This window comes from Gallus gallus, unplaced genomic scaffold, assembly GCF_016699485.2.
Source record: "Gallus gallus isolate bGalGal1 unplaced genomic scaffold, bGalGal1.mat.broiler.GRCg7b scaffold_46, whole genome shotgun sequence".
NCBI classification, from domain to species: Eukaryota; Metazoa; Chordata; class Aves; order Galliformes; family Phasianidae; genus Gallus; species Gallus gallus.
In genome coordinates this window covers 110,456-131,311 of record NW_024095998.1, presented here as the reverse complement: position 1 = coordinate 131,311, position 20,856 = coordinate 110,456, and the positions used below count along the sequence as shown (strand labels likewise).

The following is a 20,856-nucleotide window of genomic DNA, read 5'->3' as shown; positions in this document are numbered from 1 at the left end:
AAGCTGACTTCATTTTTGGTCATCCCCTGCAGCGGAAAAGCTCTGACAGACAAGACAACCGTGATGCTGGATTTCCTTTGGCTTCAAGTAAAGCACTGTGAGATGTTCTGATGCCCTCCCACAATTCTTTCCCCCTCCACCGGCACAAGAGCTGGTGTGAAAAGACGCAATGACACTGTCACAGGCATTCTGGAGATTTCTACAGAATAGGCCCATGGTAAGGCTTTATTGACAGCTTTTTCCCCTCTACATTTCACTCTAGATCTCGTTGATGGGCCTGGAGAAGAGGAGGCGGTGTGGTGACTTCATTGCAGCCTTCCAGTATACAAAGGGAGCCTCCAAACAGGAGGGCAGTCGAACCTTTACAGTGGTAGGTGATGGCAGAAGAAGGGGAAGTGGTTTTGAGTAGAGAAATCCTTCAGATTGGATGTCAGGGAGAAGTTCTTTCCAGAGCCAGTGGTGAGATGCTGGAAGCGGATGCCCTGAGAGCTCGTGGGCGCCGCGTCCCTGGCAGTGTTCAAGGGCAGGTTGTTTGGGGCCCTGGGCAGCCTGGTCTACTGTTAGGTATGATGCAGATGGGATTGACGCATCAGTTTTGCAGCCTCGAGTGGAGCTCTGTCACTCCTGGGCGCCCCATGCCCGCATCAGCGTGGGTAGCGGGTGGCCTTCCTGCGGGGTGGGGCTTTGGTGTTTGGAGGCTGACGCTGCGGAGACTGTGTTACTTGGTTTATCGGTGGCAGCACTCCCGCTCTGTCGGCGGAGGACTCTGCAGGCTGGCTGGCCTCACTCTGAGATGCTGCTGCAGCCACCTCCTCAGGTTGTTTGTGCACTGGCCTGCTCTTCTTAGCCCTCTGCCTGAGAAGTTGCACTGAGTCGCAGTGCAGCAGTGGTAGCCTGGATTCTTGGCCTTGGAACGTTTCCGCTTCCAGGTCTTCCTCACGGAAGCTCACGCGTTTTGTTCCCAGCGCTCGGCCCCGGTCTTCTTGGCCTTTGGTTCCTGCCTGGCCCTGCAGCTGGCAGGTCAGCGGCTGCTTTTGGGCTTCAGGCACTGCGCATATCGCTGGCAGCAGACTGGAAGGACAGAGCGGGAGGGGTCCGCCTGAGTGGGTGATGGCTTTGGGGCCGCATCCTGCAAGCCGGAGCCAGGACCCTTGGCTGCAACACAGCCTTCCCCACAGACAGCTCACCGGCAGCCCCGTGGCTCTCCCCCATGGGATCCAGAGAGGGGCCAGCCCTGTGAGCTGGGGGGCTCCTGGCGTCCCCGGCCCAGCACTGTTGGGCAGCCACAAACAGGGACCCTCTGGGCTTAGGGGATGGGCTCTCGTTGGGTCAGTAAATCACCCCCATGCACATGCCAAGCCAGAGCCTCCAGCCTCACCTGAATGTAGAGCTGTCTTTCCGCAGCAAGCTCCTTATCTTTCTGAATTCTCCTGCATCTACGCTTGCCGAGCTCAAGCGTTTGATGAAGGTTGGCGTGCCAGCAAATCTCACTGCAATGGGGAAGGCAGAGGAGACTCCCCGTAAACCCTTGGGCTCACTCACTCACAAGGGGTGCTCAGGCCTGTTCCCCGAACATCCGAGAGGGCCGCTCCGCTCTACCCACTGCTGACCTCTGCGCTTCCCTCGGACCCTCCCTGAAACCATCTCTGGCCCCACTCCTCCTCTCTGCCATCTTGGGACTCTCTTTTGGGGCTGCACTAGTGACGTTGGCTTTGGGAAAGCGGGGCCGGGTGGTGATGATGAGCTGACAGGGTGACTTTTGGGGACCGTGTCCTTCCAGTGGGGGAGGGCAGGGCCTAAGATGCCGACGTCCTCCTGCCATAGCCAGGGATGGGGGCACGTCACAGCCAGCGCCTTAGTTTTGGAGAGGCCAGCAATTGCTTGTGGGAAGAGGCCGTGCTGAGCTGGCGTGAAGCTTTGACACAAGTCCAGGCAACGCTACAGGCTTGGGGCAGAGTGGCTGGAAGACTGTGTAGAGGAAATGGAGCTGGGGGTGTTGATTGACCCTAGACTGAACGTGAGCCAGCAGTGTGCCCAGGTGGCCAAGAAGGCCAATGGCATCCTGGCTTGTATCAGAACTATTGTGGCCAGCAGGAACAGGGAAGGCATTCTCCCCGTGTACTCAGCACTGGTGAGGCCGCACCTGGAGTACTGCGTCCAGTTTTGGGCCCCTCACTGTAAGAAAGACATCGAGGCCCTGGAGCGTGTCCAGAGGAGGGCAACAAAGCTGGTGAGGGATCTGGAGCACAGGCCTTATGAGGAGCGGCTGAAGGAGCTGGGATTGTGCAGCCTAGAGAAGAGGAGGCTCAGGGGAGACGTTATTGCTCTCTATAAGTAGCTGAAAGGAGGTTGTAGTGAGCTGGGGCTCAGCCTCTCCTCTCGTGTGCCTAGTGCTAGGACTAGAGGGAATGGCTTCAAGCTGCACCAGGGAAGATTCAGGCTGGACGTTAGGAAGTACTACTTCCCTGAAAGGGTGGTCAGGCACAGGAATGGGCTGCCCAGAGAGGTGGTGGAGTCACCGAGCCTGGTGGTGTTCTAAGAGCGTTTGGATGTTGTGTTGAGGGACATGGTTTAGCAAGAACCATTGGTGAAGGGCAAATGGTTGGACGGGATGATCCTGTGGGTCTTTTCCAACCTTAGCGATTCTATGATTCTATGATTCTAAGTCAGAGCCCTTGGCCGATGGTCAGCAAGGGATTTCCCATCTCAAGTGTGTGGCCCGTGGCACGGAAAGGAGCTGGAAGCTGCTTTACCTTTCTTGCCCTCTTGGACGAGAGGTGGCAAAGCCTCTTCTTTCTTTGGTTTCCCCTCAGCAGGGACGCTTCCTGAGGACTTGCGGTATATGCCGGGTGGTGGTTTGGGCACAAACTCCATTTGAAACCTGTACACGAGGAGAAGACAGTGAGCGTTGGGACGCAGCACTCCACTAATGGCTGTTGCTCTCTCTGATTGCCTGCGGACAGGCACGTTTTCATTCTGCATTAAGGCAGCTGGTTTCTAAAGGCTGTAGCAGGGTCAGTTGGGATAGGACCAGGGGAAATTGTTTCAACCGGAAAGAGGGAAGATTTCCAATGGATATAAGGAAGATGTTTTGGACAGAAAAGTGGTGAGGCACTGCAACGTCTTGCCCAGAGAGGTGGTGGCTGCCTCGACAGGCATCCAAGGTCGGGCTGGACCAGGCTCAGAGCAGCCTCATCTGGTGGAAAATCCCTGCTCCCTGCAGGGAGTGCACAGTGTGGGAGTAGGTGCCCTTTCAGGATTCCTACCAGCTCAAATGATTTGATGATTCTATGCCGTATGCTCGTGGGCAGGACTGGGACAGCCATGGACACAAGGAACAAACACTACGGAATGAGAGCTGGGCAGCTGCAGCAAGCAGCAGCTGCAGCCACCAACATACTCACTCGGGAAAGACGACAAGGCAGCCAGAGAGCGCCAGGGAGGCCACTGGTGCCGCTCGGGACGCCACCATGTCCAGCAGCCAGGGGGCCTGCAGGGGAGGAACAGGGAGGATGTGAAACATCCTTGTGACGGCTGAGGCCCTGGGGACACAAGGAGCCCAAGGCAGGGAGAGCTGACGGCCCCGCAGCACTTGCACGGCCCGAGCAGCTGGCCAGGTCCTTGTGGGCCGTGCGCGGGCACAGCAAGGGTCACGGGACTGCCCGGGCCACGCAGAAACCTACAGCTCACCTTGAGAAGAGCTCTTCTGAATTTCTCTTTGCCTGACAGCTTCTCGAGGAAGTCGCGGTAGAATTTCATTTGAAAGGTCAGGCCATCAATGTGGAGCACTCCAATGTCCTTGAGGACAACGGCAACGTTCTCGCCATTCTTCAGGCAGCCGGAGATCAGGGACACGGTGCTTTGGATGCACATCTTTGCTCTCTGCCAGGTCACAGAGGCAGTTGCAGCCACCTTGCTGTATTTCAGCGGCTCCACCTTCCTATGGGCTGAAAAATGCGAGGGACGCAGTTGATGATACGGTTGGTTTTCCGCAGTGCTTTCCTAGAACTGCTTCTTGTGGCCATCAGCCAGAACGGCCCCATGTTTGCATGGACTCCTGCCACGGGGAGGTTTGCCTATGAGAACGGAGGCGGTGGCCCTGTTTGCCCTGTCCGTGAAGCCAGGAAAGGTTTAATCCCCCCGCCTACCATACCTGGCAGGGACTCCCTGCGGGGCTTGAGGTGGTGCGTGGCTATCAGGTTTGCAGACAGGTGAAACACCGGCCACTGCAGAGTCACAGTCCCGTCCTCACTCCTGATGTCTTTGTTGATGGTGTCAAAGGTGCCAAAGGTGGCAATCCAGACCCCCTGCAAGTGAAAGAGGAAGGAAGGGCGCAAGGGTTATGGGCCGGCTGGAGGAAGAGCCCATGTGGTGGTCCAACGCAGGGGCGCAGCTCAGGAGCCCTCTCGCGCTGTTCAGAGGCACAAGCCAGGGCATCGGGAATGGCTTTGGGAAGGGGCTGCACAGTCCTCTCCTTCCCCTGGCCCTCCCACATGCAGCACAGCAGTCAGGGCAGAAGCAGCCTGGTGGGATCCAGAGGCTTGCCAGGATTGGCCTCAGCCCTGAGATAGGACACCGCCCAGCACAGGTGATCCCGCAGGATGTGCAGGAAGCCCACGGCATGCCCAGTAGAGACATGTGGGGTGAGTTTCCTGCTTTCTGTGGAGGGGAAGACCGAGAGGAAGTCTCGTCTGAGCCGGGCAGGGAGAGGAGGAAGGCGCCAGCCAACCCACCTTCTGCACCAGAAGGTGCTCTTGTACGTAGTCGGCCACCGCATCCCAGACGGCAACTCGCTCTGGAGGGCAAAGAAAAGCAGGTCACACTCTGCATCTGCCGCTTCCCGGCACCGCTACCGCTGCCAGGCGGGAGTGAGGTGGCAGATGGGAAGTGTCGTCTCCGTCCCGAGCTTGGCTGCAGCAGCGTGCTGTGGTGGCTCTGGACCCGTGTACCTTGGGTGTCGGTGCATGTGTGTCTGGAGGCACACCGCGCTGCGGGGCCATCCTTGCAGAAGCTCATCCTGTTCCGCCTCGTGCCGGCGGGTTGCTCCTTGTTGGCGCCAGCCATGCCGGAGCTCATCCCTTCAGACGCGTCTGCTCTCTGCCAGATGCTCCTTCAGGATGCAGGACCCACCAGCGTGCACCGCCTTCGTACCCCTCCCGGGTGGCCGTGTCACAAACGTCGCCACGGCAACGCGGTGACAGCGTGGGCAGTGCTGGCCGCAGCCCATGATGACGCTGGCACCAGCAGCCTGCTGCCCGCCCCGGGTGGGAGTGCTGGCTCCTCTCTGTTTCCTCTCTCTTCCTTTCTGTCCTCTCCATGTTATGTTACTTGTTTTCCTTTAGTAGCCGTTGCCTGAATTGATGTTCAAGTAGTTGACACAGAAGCAACGACTGTTCCAAAGGACTCTACCCGTATTGTTGAAGACCAGTTGGCAGAAGGTTTCTTTGTTTTGCCTGGAAGTTTTTTCATGGATTCTTTGTTAGAACAGTCACTAAATTACCTGACATTGATCCTCTGTGTCGTTGTTGTGACTGCGTCGCTCCCGCGACTCTAGCGGGCAGGGAGTGCTTTGTTTGGGGGATCCCAGGGATTTGGTTTTGTCACAGGCTTTGAAGGGGAAGGGGGGACCTGTGGGGTCCTATGGGGTCCTACGGGGGGTATGGGATCCTATGGGGTGCTCTAGGTTTCTAGAGGGTTTTATGGGGAGAGGGGGGAGAAGGGATTTGCTGGGGTTGTGTTGGGCCCCATGGGGGGGATGGGATGTCATGAGGTCCTATGGGGTCCTATAGATTCCTCCTGGGGGCACGGGCATGGGATTTTATTGTGTCTTATGAGGTCCTGGTTTTGTAGGAATGTGATCCAGTGGGGTCCTTGAGAGTTCTAGGGGGCGGGGTTAAAAATCATCGCGTCCAAACATGGCCTACCCATAGCAGCCCAACTCTAACAGCCCTCCGCTCAAGCACGTCCCTGAGCAGCGCATGCAGACGGTTTTGAAACACATCTGAGGAAGTGTGACTCAACCACCTCCCTGGGGAGAAATATCCTTCAGGCCATGTGGGGTTCTATGGGGGAATGGTACCTTCGTGGAGTCTGTGGGGTCCTTTGAGTAGTATGGGGGAGGGATGGGAACATACGGAGTCCTCTAGGGGAAAGCATGGGGAAGGTATGTGTTCCTATGGGGTCTTCTAGGGTTCTATGGTGGCCTATGGTGTGGTGGGAGGGGAGAATGCGACTGTGTGCTGTGCTATGTTGTCCTATGATGGGTATGGGGTTCTGTGGGGTCCTATGGTGTCGTATGGGAGGGGATGGGACTCTCTGGGGGTCCTATAGGGTTCTATGCATGGGGGGATGGGAACCTATGGAGTCGTACAGGGCCCCATGTGGAAGGTATGGGTTCCCAAGAGATCCTATGGGGGCTGGGCTCTCGTGAAGTCTATGGGGTCCTATAGGCTCCTTTTTTGGGAGGGAGATAGGGGATTTGATGGTGTCTTATTGGGTCTGATGGGGTGCAAGTGTTGGGAAGATGGGATCCTATGGGGTCCTCTAGGGTTCCTGGGGGTGGGGTGATATGGGGTAGTCTGTGGTAGAATGGGATCTTATAAGGGTCTTTGGGGTCCGGAAAATAGCCCATGTTCCTGTCCAAACCTGGAAAGCCCTAGACTCGGACCTCTTTGCCTGGCTCCCAGGTGGCCCATGTGTCAAAGGTATCCCATTTGATCTAGAGTGTGCTGTTGCAACTCTTCTGTTTGATTCCCTGTCTGATTCCATGCTTTATTCTACTTATAAAAGGTGTTGTATGCTGCTTTATTTTCTGGCTCAAAGCTTGCTTCCTGAGGTATGTCTTGTGAGAAGACTCTAGGAGATGAGAGGTGGGTGTTGCCGTGTGGCAATCAGCGTCACTGTGCGGACACTTTTCCATTGGAAAGCATTTCTTTGGAGCTGTTTGCCTTGGGCCCAAGAGTGAAGGGAGTGCTCAGGTCCGCTTTGTGGACTGTTTGCTGGCGCAAGACCTGTCCTGTGACCAAAGAAGTCCTGTTTGCTCTGGGAAATTGCAGGATGATACCATTGTATCCTGTGAAGACGAGCTACAAGTTGGTGTCTCCATACTGCCTCTTATCTGCTGGCAAGGCCGGGGAGATGGGCACCAAAGGCGTTCCTGCTGGGACCCAAAAGCCACAAGCTGTCACTCCAGACAGAGCTGACTCAACCACTTGGGACTTAGAAATAAGTCTGTCCCGTCGTCGTCGTCATCGCTGCGGTCACCGTCCTCATCTACGGAACAACGCCCAATGGCCCACCTCTCCTGAGGATCAACAACTGAATCAGGAACCACGCCGGACCCATGGTGGTGTCCATCTCCGTCTTGCTTCCTAGAGAGACTCCTTGCTCCCATTTCCTATCTTTTCTGCTGCCCTTCTTCCCTTCCCCATCACCCTAGTTTGTACCTATCAAGACTCCTTGCTTCTATTTCCTATCTTTTCCATCGCTTTCCTTCCCTTGCCCATTACCCCGATCCGTACTAGTGTCCGTCCTCCCCTTCCCCATCTCCCTTCTTGAGATTTGTAATAAACTGGTCGGACCACCATTTCAACCGCTGTTTCTTAATCTCATGCCGGGTATACGTATATCAAAGAACCTCCTCTCCATCCTATGCGTTGGAGCGAGACAAGAGCTTATGGGTCAGAGTAAAAGCGAAGGCCAGTAAGCCTGACATGATCATGGGAGTCTGCTACAGGCCAGCCAAGCGGGATGAAGAGGTGGACAAGACACTAGCCAATCCCTAGCCAATGTCCCAATCCCACGTGGTATATCCCCCATCCCCAGATCCCCATATCCCTACTCCAAATCCCATTCCCCGTCCCTCATCCCAACCCCAGCTCCCACTGTCAATCCCACTCCCTCATCCCTCTTCCCAATCGCACATCCCTAAAGCCAATCCCATCGCCCATCCCCTACAGCCATAGGCTGTCCCCCGAGGCCCCTCCTCCCTCGCCGCCGCTCGGCCCCGCCCCCGGCCTCTCATTGCTCAGCAGCTGTTCCGGCCCGGCCCGGCCCGGCCTCTCATTGCTCAGCGGCAGCGCCGCCGGCTCCGATTGGCTGAGGCGCAGCGCGCGGGAGCGGCCGTTGGCCGCTGGCTCGGGCCCGCCCGGCTCTCCCCTCAGCCGGCGCCGCTCCCTACCCGGGCGGCCCCGCACGGCCCCGCCGCTGCAGCCGCTGTGCGCCGGAGCTGTCCGGGCAGCCCCGAGCCGGAAGTGCGGCACGACGGGAGCGGTGCTGAGGACAGCGGCGCCGGAGGTGTGCGGGAGAACGGCTCCGGGACGGGGCCAGGGAGCGGAACCGTGCGCGGCCCTCCCCTCGGCCGTGGGAGAATATGCGGCTCTCGGGAGGGATGTGGGCTAATGGGGGCCTTTAGGGCTCTGCGGGTCTGATGGGAGGATCCGGGGCTCTAGGGGGCTGTGGTGAGGCTATAAGGAGGCTGTGGGGGCCATGGGAGCATCTAGGGAGATACGTGAGTGTAGGGCGTGTCTGGGGGCTGTGGGCCTATAGGAAGGGAGGTGTGGGGAGGCTTGAGGGAGGATGTGGGGCTCTAGAAAGCTGTGGGGCACTAAGGAAGGGGTCTAAGTTGGCTGTGGGGGGGGTGTTTGGGAAGTGCTGTTGAATCATGTCCTGAAGCTCTGATTGCCCACCTGAGGCCAGCCCTGAGTGAGCCGTGGGAGCCCAGGTGAAGGCAATCCAGCTGTGTGAGTGGAAGGGCTGGAGCCAGGCTGCAGCTCTCCTAGAGCCTGCTGAAGGGCTGACTGCCCCTGGGGAAGGATCTCTTTCTGGAGATGGCTCCTCTGGGAGTTTTTTCTGCGAGCCCGGGACACGGGTGAGCCTTTTCATTCATTTCCAGCTCTCCCTTTCCAACGTGATCATCTTTCTAGCTGTGCGATCTGTGGGCACCGGCGTAAGCGCAGCGCTGTGTATCTCTGTTGCTCATCCAGACTGGGGCTGTTTGGCTCTAGTGGGGACAGAATCCTAGCATATGTCAATCTCTCCTCGTTTGGTTTCTGTTAGGACGGGGGGAAGGGGAGCGGCGTGAAGCTGCGTGCATTCCCTGCTGCGCGGCTGTGCTGGCAGCGGTGCGGTTGGTTTTTTTTCTGCTTGGGAGGGTGGGAAGGAGCTCAGCAGGCCTGGCTCGGGGCCTGCTGGCCCTAAGGAGGCCCCTCTGGGCCTGGCCCCTCATGCTTTGGTCAGGTTGGCAATGGCAGTGTGTGTCTGTGTGGGGAAAAAAGTGTGTGTAGCAATGGTGGTACTTGGTGGTACAATGGTGGGGGAAGACACGGTTTGTCTTTTTCACTGTTGTATGGAGACACTCAGGTGAGAAAGCGTTGTGCTTTATGGCACAGTTTCCTTGGGCAAAGGCTGCTTTGGCAGCAGAGGTTTGCTGCCAGGAGGCATGAAAGCACTGAAGCAAATGCTGCCGTGCACTGGGCCCAGAGACATCAGCTCCCAGCACGTCCCTGGCGGTGGATGTGTACATGCTCTGTGTCTGTCAGTGATTGCTCCAAAGGCTTTGTAGTCAGCTGTGCGTGGCTGTTTTCTTTTTAGGGCGTGGGAACAGAACAGAAAGTTCTGAAAGTGTTCCTGAATGTTCTTAAATTGTCTAAAAGAATTCAAGCAGTGCAAAGAAAGAAAGATAAAAAAAGAACAACAACAACCATTGTGTGTCCAGAACAGAACCCTGCTTTAATAGAGACTAAAGGTGATTGACATTCCTTTTTCTTCTTCTCTCCATGACTGAATGTGCACTCATCTTCTCTCTCTGCTCTGCTGCTCTCTGCACATGCCTTCCCGCTTCAGTTCTTCTGTTGAACTCCTGTCTTCTTCATTTCTCTTCCTCTCTACCTTTGGAACCCCTTCCCTGATACCCCTTCCCTCCCTTCTCTCTTCTGTCTTTTCTGACTTCTCCTCTCTGCTGTCTTCCTCTCCTCTACTTGATGTTTTTTTCCCCCATCCTCTTCTCTCTCTTTTCTCTGCACCATTATTTCTCCTTATCCTTCTCCTGCACTTCTGTCTCTGCTGTTCCCTGCTCTCAGTCCTCTGCCCGTTACTCCCCTTGTCCCATTCTCCTCCTCCCTCTTCTCCCCTCTATCTGCTTGATCTCTTGCTGCTGCTGCTGTGGCAGCTCATCTACTCTTGCGCTCTTCTCCCTTAGATTCTCCGCAGCTCTTCTGCTCTTCTGCTGGGTCATTCTTCCCCCTGTGCTCCCTCCTCCTCAGCTGCCTCTTAATTCTCCCAGTAATGGCTCCTATGGTGCCATTCTTTCTTGCCCGTACCCTCACTCTTCCTTCATCCGCATCTGCACTCTTCTGCTCTTCTTTTTCCCTGCTTCCTTTCTGCATCTGCATTCCTCTGCTGCTTTCCTTTCTTCCCTGTCTCCTCACTCCTCTGACTTCTGCATCAGCACTCCTCCTTTGCTCTTCTTTCTTCCCTGTGTCTTCATCCTTTCTTCTGCATCTACTCTCCTTTTTTGCTCATCTTTCTTCTCTTCCTCGCTCCATTTCTGCATATGCCCTTCTTCTCTTCTTTCTTCCCCTTCTCCTCATTCCTCATTCTTCTGCATCTACACCCCTCTGCTTTCTTCTGGCTTGTGAATTCACTCCTTTCCTCAGCATCTGCGCTCCCCTTCTGCAGTTTTCTTCCCTGTCTCCTCACTCCTCTTTCTTCTGCGCTTACACTCCTCTTCTGCTGCTCTTTCTTGTTTCCTCACTGCTCTTTCATCTGCATCTGCACTCTTCTTCAGGTGTTTTTTTCCCCTGCTTCCTCTCTCTTCTTCGTCTGCCCTGCTTTTCTTCCCTGTCACATTACTTCTCTTTTTTTCTGCATCTGCTCTCCTCTTCCTCTTTCTCCCCGGTATTCTCACTGCTCATTCACATGCAGCTGCTCTCCTCTTCTACCGTTCTTTCCTCCTTGTATGCTCACTCTTCTTCTGACCGTTTTCCTTGCATCTCAGCGCTCCCCTTTCACCTGCATCTGCTTTTCTCTTCTGCTGTGTTTTTTTTTTGTTTGTTTGTTTTTTTTCCCCCTGCTTCCTCACTCCTCTTTTGTCTGCACTGGCTCTGCTCTTCTGCTCTTCTTTCTTCCCGCTATCCTCACTCCTTCTTTTGCATGTGCCCACCTCTTAGGCTCTTCCTTCTTTTCTGTCCTCCCTGCTCTTTCCTCTGCATTCTCACTCTTGTTCTGTTCTTATTCCCCTGCGTCCTCATTCCTTTTTCCTCTGCTTCAACACTCCTCTGCTGCTGGACTTTGTTTCCTGTTTCCACGCTTCTCTTTATTCTGCGTCTGCACGTCTCTTCTCCTGTTTTATATTTTACCCATACTCACTCCACTTCCTTCTGCATCTGCTCGTCTTTTCTGCTTTTTCTATTTCCATTTCCCCACTGCTCGTTTTTCTGCTTCCCCACTCTATTTCCATTGTTTTTTCTTCCGTGTCTCCTCAGTCCTCTTTCATCGGCATCTACTCCTTTTCTACTGTTCTTTCTCCTCACTCCTCTTCCTTCTGCCTCTGCTCTCCTCTCTGCTTTGCTTTGTTCCCTGTCTCCTCACTTGTCTTCTGCATCCGTTGCCCTTCCTCTGCTTTTCCCCTGTATCCTCACTTGTCTTTCTTCGGACTGCTCTCCTTTGCTGCTCTTTGTTGTTCCCTGTGTCATCTCCTGTCTTCTGCATCTGCGCCCTTCTGCTGTTCCTTTTTCCCGTATCTTCTCCCCTCTCTCCTCTTCCTGCCCTCCTCTTCTCTTCTGACCTTTCTTCCTTGTGCCCTCACCCCTCTTCTTCATCTCCACTCCTCTTGTGCTATTTGTTCTTCTTCATCTGCTCCCTTGCACTGTTCTTATGTTCATTGCACTATCCGCTCTTCTCTACTGCGCTTTTCATTCTCTGCTCTTCTGTCGTCGCTTCTTCTCTTCTGCCCTTCTCACTTGCCTCTTTCTTCTCTTCCCATCTCCTGTACTTTTGCTATGCTTCTTTTCTCTCTTCTCCCATTCAGCTCCTCTCCATTTCTGCTTTTCTGTCTGACCTGTATTCACTCATCCCTTCTTCAGCTTTTCTCCCCATCTGCTTGTTTTTCGTCCCTTCATCCTCTCTTCTCCTCCTTTTCCACTTCTGCTCTTCTTTCTTACCTGTGTCTGTTCTTCTCTCCTTTGGCTCTTCTGTGAGTCAGTGTCTGTCTTGCCTTTATCCTCTCTTCTCCTGAAGATGGGGAGTTCTTGGAGTGGGTGGAGAGGAGGGCCAGTAAGAAGATGAGAGGGCTGAAGCACCTCTCCTATGAAGAAAGAATGAGGGACCTGGGATTGCTTAGCTTGGAGAAGGCTCTAAGGAGGCCTCACTGTGGCCTTTCAATAGTTGAAGGGAGCGTATAAAGAGGTGGGGGTATGAGTGTAACGAGGGGGGGTAGTGATAGGAAATGCGGGAATGGTCTTAAACTGAGACAGGGGAGGTCTAGGTGAGATATTTGGAGGAAGTTTTTCCCCCAGAGGGTGGTGAGGCACTGGAACAGGTTGCCCCTGGAGGTTGTGGATGCCCCAGCCCTGGAGGCATTCAAGGCCAGGCTGCATGTGGCACAGGGCACTTTGGTCTAGTGGTTGTCGACCCTGCACATAGCAGGGGGGTGGAAAGTAGATGGTCATTGTGGTCCTTTTCAACCCACGCCATTCTATGATTCTGTGATTCTTTATAGGCCGCAATCTTCCAGTTGGAAAGGGCCTCCAGAGACCGCTGGTATCCTCTGAGAGCTCTGAGCTGCCGCAACAATTGGAAGCTGACTTCATTTTTGGTCATCCCCTGCAGCAGACAAGCTCTGACAGACAAGACAACCGTGATGCTGGATTTCCTTTGGCTTCAAGTAAAGCACTGTGAGATGTTCTGATGCCCTCCCACAATTCTTTCCCCCTCCACCGGCACAAGAGCTGGTGTGAAAAGACGCAATGACACTGTCACAGGCATTCTGGAGATTTCTACAGGATAGCCCCATGGTAAGGCTTTATTGTCAGTTTTTCTCCTCTACATTTCACTGTAGATCTCGTTGTTGGGCCTGGAGAAGAGGAGGCTGTTGGGTCACCACATTGCAGCCTTCCAGTACATGAAGGGAGCCTCCAAACAGGAGGGCCGTCAACCCTTTAGAGTGGTAGGTAATGGCAGTACAAGGGGAAGTGGATTTGGGTTGAGGGAGTAATCCTTCAGATTGGATGTCAGGGAGAAGTTCTGTCCAGAGCCAGTGGTGAGATGCTGGAAGCGGATGCCCAGAGAGCCTGTGGGCGCCGCGTCCCTGGCAGTGTTCAAGGGCAGGTTGTCTGGGGCCATGGGCAGCCTGGTCTACTGTTAGGTATGATGCAGATGGGATTGACGCATCAGTTTTGCAGCCTCGAGTGGAGCTCTGTCAGTCCTGGGCGCCCCATGCCCGCATCAGCGTGGGTAGCGGATGGCCTTCCTGCGGGGTGGGGCTTTGGTGTTTGGAGGCTGACGCTGCGGAGACTGTGTTACTTGGTTTATCGGTGGCAGCACTCCCGCTCTGTCGGCGGAGGACTCTGCAGGCTGGCTGGCCTCACTCTGAGATGCTGCTGCAGCCACCTCCTCAGGTTCTTTGTGCACTGGCCTGCTCTTCTTAGCCCTCTGCCTGAGAAGTTGCACTGAGTCGCAGTGCAGCAGTGGTAGCCTGGATTCTTGGCCTTGGAACGTTTCCGCTTCCAGGTCTTCCTCACGGAAGCTCACGCGTTTTGTTCCCAGCGCTCGGCCCCGGTCTTCTTGGTCTTTGGTTCCTGCCTGGCCCTGCAGCTGGCAGGTCAGCGGCTGCTTTTGACCTTCAGGCACTCCACAGATCGCTGGCAGCAGACTGGAAGGACAGAGCGGGAGGGGTCCGCCTGAGTGGGTGATGGCTTTGGGGCCGCATCCTGCAAGCCGGAGCCAGGACCCTTGGCTGCAACGCAGCCTTCCCCACAGACAGCTCACCGGCAGCCCCGTGGCTCTCCCCCGTGGGATCCAGAGAGGGGCCAGCCCTGTGAGCTGGGGGGCTCCTGGCATCCCCAGCCCAGCACTGTTGGGCAGCCACAAACAGGGGCCCTGTGGGGTCAGGGGATGGGCTCTCGTTGGGTCAGTAAATCACCCCCATGCACATGCCAAGCCAGAGCCTCCAGCCTCACCTGAATGTAGAGCTGTCCTTCCGCAGCAAGCTCCTTATCTTTCTGAATTCTCCTGCATCTACACTTGCTGAGCTCAAGCATTTGATGAAGGTTGGCGTGCCAGCAAATCTCACTGGAATGGGGAAGGCAGAGGAGACTCCCCGTAAACCCTTGGGCTCACTCACTCACAACGGGCGCTCAGGCCTGTTCCCCGAACATCCGAGAGGGCCGCTCCGCTCTACCCACTGCTGACCTCTGCGCTTCCCTCGGACCCTCCCTGAAACCATCTCTGGCCCCACTCCTCCTCTCTGCCATCTTGGGACTCTCTTTTGGGACTGCACTAGTGACGTTGGCTTTGGGAAAGCGGGGCCGGGTGGTGATGATGAGCTGACAGGGTGACTTTTGGGGACCGTGTCCTTCCAGTGGGGGAGGGCAGGGCCTAAGATGCCGACGTCCTCCTGCCATAGCCAGGGATGGGGGCACGTCACAGCCAGCGCCTTAGTTTTGGAGAGGCCAGCAATTGCTTGTGGGAAGAGGCCGTGCTGAGCTGGCTTGAAGGTTTGACACTAGTCCAGGCAACGCTACAGGCTTGGGGCAGAGTGGCTTGAAGACTGTGTAGAAGAAATGGAGCTGGGGGTGTTGATTGCCGCTAGACTGGACGTGAGCCAGCAGTGTGCCCAGGTGGCCATGAAGGCCAATGGCATCCTGGCTTGTATCAGAACTATTGTGGCCAGCAGGAACAGGGAAGGCATTCTCCCCGTGTACTCAGCACTGGTGAGGCCGCACCTGGAGTACTGCGTCCAGTTTTGGGCCCCTCACTGTAAGAAAGACATCGAGGCCCTGGAGCGTGTCCAGAGGAGGGCAACAAAGCTGGTGAGGGAACTGGAGCACAGGCCTTATGAGGAGCGGCTGAAGGAGCTGGGATTGTGCAGCTTAGAGAAGAAAAGGCTCAGGGGAGACGTTATTGCTCTCTATAAGTAGCTGAAAGGAGGTTGTAGTGAGCTGGGGCTCAGCCTCTCCTCTCGTGTGCCTAGTGCTAGGACTAGAGGGAATGGCTTCAAGCTGCACCAGGGAAGATTCAGGCTGGACGTTAGGAAATACTACTTCCCTGAAAGGGTGGTCAGGCACAGGAATGGGCTGCCCAGAGAGGTGGTGGAGTCACCGAGCCTGGTGGTGTTCTAAGAGCGTTTGGATGTTGTGTTGAGGGACATGGTTTAGCAAGAACCATTGGTGAAGGGCGAATGCTTGGACGGGATGATCCTGTGGGTCTTTTCCAACCTTAGCGATTCTATGATTCTATGATTCTAAGTCAGAGCCCTTGGCCGATGGTCAGCAAGGGATTTCCCATCTCCAAGTGTGTGGCCCGTGGCATGGAAAGGAGCTGGAAGCTGCTTTACCTTTCTTGCCCTCTTGGACGAGAGGTGGCAAAGCCTCTTCTTTCTTTGGTTTCCCCTCAGCAGGGACGCTTCCTGAGGACTTGCGGTATATGCCGGGTGGTGGTTTGGGCACAAACTCCATTTGAAACCTGTACACGAGGAGAAGACAGTGAGCGTTGGGACGCAGCACTCCACTAATGGCTGTTGCTCTCTCTGATTGCCTGCGGACAGGCACATTTTCATTCTGCATTAAGGCAGGTGGTTTCTAAAGGCTGTAGCAGGGTCAGTTGGGATAGGACCAGGGGAAATTGTTTCAACCAGAAAGAGGGAAGATTTCCAATGGATATAAGGAAGATGTTTTGGACAGAAGGGTGGTGAGGCACCGCAACGTCTTGCCCAGAGAGGTGGTGGCTGCCTCGACAGGCATCCAAGGTCGGGCTGGACCAGGCTCAGAGCAGCCTCATCTGGCAGAAAATCCCTGCTCCCTGCAGGGAGTGCACAGTGTGGGAGTAGGTGCCCTTTCAGGATTCCTTCCAGCTCAAATGATTTGATGATTCTATGCCATATCCTCGTGGGCAGGACTGGGACAGCCATGGACACAAGGAACAAACACTACGGAATGAGAGCTGGGCAGCTGCAGCAAGCAGCAGCTGCAGCCACCAACATACTCACTCGGGAAAGACGACAAGGCAGCCAGAGAGCGCCATGGAGGCCACCGGTGCCGCTCGGGACGCCACCATGTCCAGCAGCCAGGGGGCCTGCAGGGGAGGAACAGGGAGGATGTGAAACATCCTTGTGACGGCTGAGGCCCTGGGGACACGAGGAGCCCAAGGCAGGGAGAGCTGACGGCCCCGCAGCACTTGCACGGCCCGAGCAGCTGGCCAGGTCCTTGTGGGCCGTGTGCGGGCACAGCAAGGGTCACGGGACTGCCCGGGCCACACAGAAACCTACAGCTCACCTTGAGAAGAGCTCTTCTGAATTTCTCTTTGCCTGACAGCTTCTCGAGGAAGTCGCGGTAGAATTTCATTTGAAATGTCAGGCCATCAATGTGGAGCACTCCAATGTCCTTGAGGACAACGGCAACGTTCTCGCCATTCTTCAGGCAGCCGGAGAGCAGGGACACGGTGCTTTGGATGCACATCTTTGCTCTCTGCCAGGTCACAGAGGCAGTTGCAGCCACCTTGCTGTATTTCAGCGGCTCCACCTTCCTATGGGCTGAAAAATGCGAGGGACGCAGTTGATGATACGGTTGGTTTTCCGCAGTGCTTCCCTAGAACTGCTTCTTGTGGCCATCAGCCAGAACGGCCCCATGTTTGCATGGACTCCTGCCACGGGGAGGTTTGCCTATGAGAACGGAGGTGGTGGCCCTGTTTGCCCTGTCCATGAAGCCAGCAAAGGTTTAATCCCCCTGCCGACCCTACCTGGCAGGGACTCCCTGCGGGGCTTGAGGTGGTGCGTGGCTATCAGGTTTGCAGAGAGGTGAAACACCGGCCACTGCAGAGTCACGGTCCCGTCCTCACTCCTGATGTCTTTGGAGATGGTGTCAAAGGTGCCAAAGGTGGCAATCCAGACCCCCTGCAAGTGGAAGAGGAAGGAAGGGCACTAAGGGCCGGCTGGAGGAAGAGCCCATATGGTGGTCCAACGCAGGGGCGCAGCTGAGGAGCCCTCTCGCGCTGTTCAGAGGCACAAGCCAGGGCATCGGGAATGGCTTTGGGAAGGGGCTGCACAGTCCTCTCCTTCCCCTGGCCCTCCCACATGCAGCACAGCAGTCAGGGCAGAAGCAGCCTGGTGGGATCCAGAGGCTATCCAGGATTGGCCTCAGCCCTGAGATAGGACACCGCCCAGCACAGGTGATCCCGCAGGATGTGCAGGAAGCCCACGGCATGCCCAGTAGAGACATGTGGGGTGAGTTTCCTGCTTTCTGTGGAGGGGAAGACCGAGAGGAAGTCTCGTCTGAGCCGGGCAGGGAGAGGAGGAAGGCGCCAGCCAACCCACCTTCTGCACCAGAAGGTGCTCTTGTACGTAGTCGGCCACCGCATCCCAGACGGCAACTCGCTCTGGAGGGCAAAGAAAAGCAGGTCACACTCTGCATCTGCCGCTTCCCGGCACCGCTACCGCTGCCAGGCGGGAGTGAGGTGGCAGATGGGAAGTGTCGTCTCCGTCCCGAGCTTGGCTGCAGCAGCGTGCTGTGGTGGCTCTGGACCCGTGTACCTTGGGTGTCGGTGCATGTGTGTCTGGAGGCACACCGCGCTGCGGGGCCATCCTTGCAGAAGCTCATCCTGTTCCGCCTCGTGCCGGCGGGTTGCTCCTTGTTGGCGCCAGCCATGCCGGAGCTCATCCCTTCAGACGCGTCTGCTCTCTGCCAGATGCTCCTTCAGGATGCAGGACCCACCAGCGTGCACCGCCTTCGTACCCCTCCCGGGTGGCCGTGTCACAAACGTCGCCACGGTGACAGCGTGGGCAGTGCTGGCCGCAGCCCATGATGACGCTGGCACCAGCAGCCTGCTGCCCGCCCCGGGTGGGAGTGCTGGCTCCTCTCTGTTTCCTCTCTCTTCCTTTCTGTGCTCTCCATGTTATGTTACTCCTTTTCCTTTAGTAGCCGTTGCCTGAATTGATGTTCAAGTAGTTGACACAGAAGCAACGACTGTTCCAAAGGACTCTACCCGTCTTGTTGAAGACCAGTTGGCAGAAGGTTTCTTTGTTTTGCCTGGAAGTTTTTTCATGGATTCTTTGTTAGAACAGTCACTAAATTACCTGACATTGATCCTCTGCGTCATTGCTGTGACTGCGTCGCTCCCGCGACCCTAGCGGGCCAGGAGTGCTTTGTTTGGGGGATCCCTGGGACTTGCTTTTGTCACAGGCTTTGAAGGGGAAGGGGGGAGACCTGTGTGGTCCTATGAGGTCCTACGGGGGGGTATGGGATCCTATGGGGTGCTCTAGGTTTCTAGAGGCTTTTATGGGGAGAGGGGGGAGAAGGGGTTGTGTTGGGCCCCATGGGGGGAATGGGATGTCGTGAGATCCTATGGGGTCCTCTAGGTTCCTGCTGGGGGCACGGGCATGGGATTTTATGGTGTCTTATGGGGTCCTGGTTTTGTAGGAATGTGATCCAGTGGGGTCCTTGAGAGTTCTAGGGGGCGGGGTTAAAAATCATCGCGTCCAAACATGGCCTACCCATAGCAGCCCAACTCTAACAGCCCTCCGCTCAAGCACGTCCCTGAGCAGCGCATGCAGGCGGTTTTGAAACACATCTGAGGAAGTGTGACTCAACCACCTCCCTGGGGAGAAATATCCTTCAGGCCATGTGGGGTTCTATGGGGGAATGGTACCTTCGTGGAGTCTGTGGGGTCCTTTGAGCAGTATGGAAGAGGGATGGGAACATATGGAGTCCTCTAGGGGAAAGCATGGGGAAGGTATGTGTTCCTATGGGGTCTTCTAGGGTCCTATGGTGGCCTATGGGGTGGTGGGAGGGGAGAATGCGACTGTGTGCTGTGCTATGTTGTCCTATGATGGGTATGGGGTTCTGTGGGGTCCTATGGTGTCGTATGGGAGGGGATGGGACTCTCTGGGGGTCCTATAGGGTTCTATGCATGGGGGGATGGGAACCTATGGAGTCGTACAGGGCCCCATGTGGAAGGTATGGGTTCCCAAGAGATCCTATGGGGGCTGGGCTCTCGTGAAGTCTATGGGGTCCTATAGGCTCCTTTTTTGGGAGGGAGATAGGGGATTTGATGGTGTCTTATTGGGTCTGATGGGGTGCAAGTGTTGGGAAGATGGGATCCTATGGGGTCCTCTAGGGTTCCTGGGGGTGGGGTGATATGGGGTAGTCTGTGGTAGAATGGGATCTTATAAGGGTCTTTGGGGTCCGGAAAATAGCCCATGTTCCTGTCCAAACCTGGAAAGCCCTAGACTCGGACCTCTTTGCCTGGCTCCCAGGTGGCCCATGTGTCAAAGGTATCCCATTTGATCTAGAGTGTGCTGTTGCAACTCTTCTGTTTGATTCCCTGTCTGATTCCATGCTTTATTCTACTTATAAAAGGTGTTGTATGCTGCTTTATTTTCTGGCTCAAAGCTTGCTTCCTGAGGTATGTCTTGTGAGAAGACTCTAGGAGATGAGAGGTGGGTGTTGCCGTGTGGCAATCAGCGTCACTGTGCGGACACTTTTCCATTGGAAAGCATTTCTTTGGAGCTGTTTGCCTTGGGCCCAAGAGTGAAGGGAGTGCTCAGGTCCGCTTTGTGGACTGTTTGCTGGCGCAAGACCTGTCCTGTGACCAAAGAAGTCCTGTTTGCTCTGGGAAATTGCAGGATGATACCATTGTATCCTGTGAAGACGAGCTACAAGTTGGTGTCTCCATACTGCCTCTTATCTGCTGGCAAGGCCGGGGAGATGGGCACCAAAGGCGTTCCTGCTGGGACCCAAAAGCCACAAGCTGTCACTCCAGACAGAGCTGACTCAACCACTTGGGACTTAGAAATAAGTCTGTCCCGTCGTCGTCGTCATCGCTGCGGTCACCGTCCTCATCTACGGAACAACGCCCAATGGCCCACCTCTCCTGAGGATCAACAACTGAATCAGGAACCACGCCGGACCCATGGTGGTGTCCATCTCCGTCTTGCTTCCTAGAGAGACTCCTTGCTCCCATTTCCTATCTTTTCTGCTGCCCTTCTTCCCTTCCCCATCACCCTAGTTTGTACCTATCAAGACTCCTTGCTTCTATTTCCTATCTTTTCCATCGCTTTCCTTCCCTTGCCCATTACCCCGATCCGTACTAGTGTCCGTCCTCCCCTTCCCCATCTCCCTTCTTGAGATTTGTAATAAACTGGTCGGACCACCATTTCAACCGCTGTTTCTTAATCTCATGCCGGGTATACGTATATCAAAGAACCTCCTCTCCATCCTATGCGTTGGAGCGAGACAAGAGCTTATGGGTCAGAGTAAAAGCGAAGGCCAGTAAGCCTGACATGATCATGGGAGTCTGCTACAGGCCAGCCAAGCGGGATGAAGAGGTGGACAAGACACTAGCCAATCCCTAGCCAATGTCCCAATCCCACGTGGTATATCCCCCATCCCCAGATCCCCATATCCCTACTCCAAATCCCATTCCCCGTCCCTCATCCCAACCCCAGCTCCCACTGTCAATCCCACTCCCTCATCCCTCTTCCCAATCGCACATCCCTAAAGCCAATCCCATCGCCCATCCCCTACAGCCATAGGCTGTCCCCCGAGGCCCCTCCTCCCTCGCCGCCGCTCGGCCCCGCCCCCGGCCTCTCATTGCTCAGCAGCTGTTCCGGCCCGGCCCGGCCCGGCCTCTCATTGCTCAGCGGCA

General features: G+C 55.7%; 2 protein-coding genes and 1 long non-coding RNA gene across 3 annotated transcripts; 1 reads left to right on the top strand and 2 right to left on the bottom strand.

Annotated features, from left to right (window-relative positions):
* Window positions 1-200: 200 nt before the first annotated feature.
* On the bottom strand, window positions 201-5,119 carry LOC107049409. Its single transcript, XM_040657150.2, has 7 exons — window positions 4,950-5,119; window positions 4,734-4,795; window positions 4,154-4,307; window positions 3,691-3,947; window positions 3,405-3,490; window positions 2,754-2,881; window positions 201-1,490 (listed from the first exon to the last, which is right to left on the bottom strand). The coding sequence occupies exons 1-7, from the start codon at window positions 5,074-5,076 to the stop codon at window positions 1,375-1,377; spliced, it is 930 nt and encodes a 309-aa protein (XP_040513084.1). The 5' UTR covers window positions 5,077-5,119; the 3' UTR covers window positions 201-1,374.
* Window positions 5,120-5,746: 627 nt separating this feature from the next.
* Window positions 5,747-7,585, top strand: LOC121108886. The gene is made up of 2 exons (XR_005843526.1): window positions 5,747-6,704; window positions 6,790-7,585. It is a non-coding gene; the product is annotated as an uncharacterized LOC121108886 (long non-coding RNA).
* A 5,579-nt stretch (window positions 7,586-13,164) lies between these two features.
* On the bottom strand, window positions 13,165-18,665 carry LOC121108880. The gene is made up of 8 exons (XM_040657139.2): window positions 17,744-18,665; window positions 17,528-17,589; window positions 16,954-17,107; window positions 16,491-16,747; window positions 16,205-16,290; window positions 15,554-15,681; window positions 14,178-14,289; window positions 13,165-13,870 (listed from the first exon to the last, which is right to left on the bottom strand). The coding sequence occupies exons 1-8, from the start codon at window positions 17,868-17,870 to the stop codon at window positions 13,444-13,446; spliced, it is 1,353 nt and encodes a 450-aa protein (XP_040513073.1). The 5' UTR covers window positions 17,871-18,665; the 3' UTR covers window positions 13,165-13,443.
* Between the last annotated feature and the right edge of the window lie 2,191 nt (window positions 18,666-20,856).

Bases quoted from the DNA above. Each gene is read 5' to 3' on its own strand.
- LOC107049409 (XM_040657150.2), bottom strand. From the start codon at position 5,076: ATGAGCTCCGGCATGGCTGGCGCCAACAAGGAGCAACCCGCCGGCACG. The intron at 4,796-4,949 runs GTACACGGGTCC...TTTGCCCTCCAG, and splicing joins CACATGCACCGACACCCAAG to AGCGAGTTGCCGTCTGGGAT. The intron at 1,491-2,753 runs GTAAAGCAGCTT...TCCCCATTGCAG, and splicing joins CGTCCAAGAGGGCAAGAAAG to TGAGATTTGCTGGCACGCCA.
- LOC121108880 (XM_040657139.2), bottom strand. From the start codon at position 17,870: ATGAGCTCCGGCATGGCTGGCGCCAACAAGGAGCAACCCGCCGGCACG. The intron at 17,590-17,743 runs GTACACGGGTCC...TTTGCCCTCCAG, and splicing joins CACATGCACCGACACCCAAG to AGCGAGTTGCCGTCTGGGAT. The intron at 16,291-16,490 runs GTGAGCTGTAGG...CCTCCCCTGCAG, and splicing joins TCAGAAGAGCTCTTCTCAAG to GCCCCCTGGCTGCTGGACAT.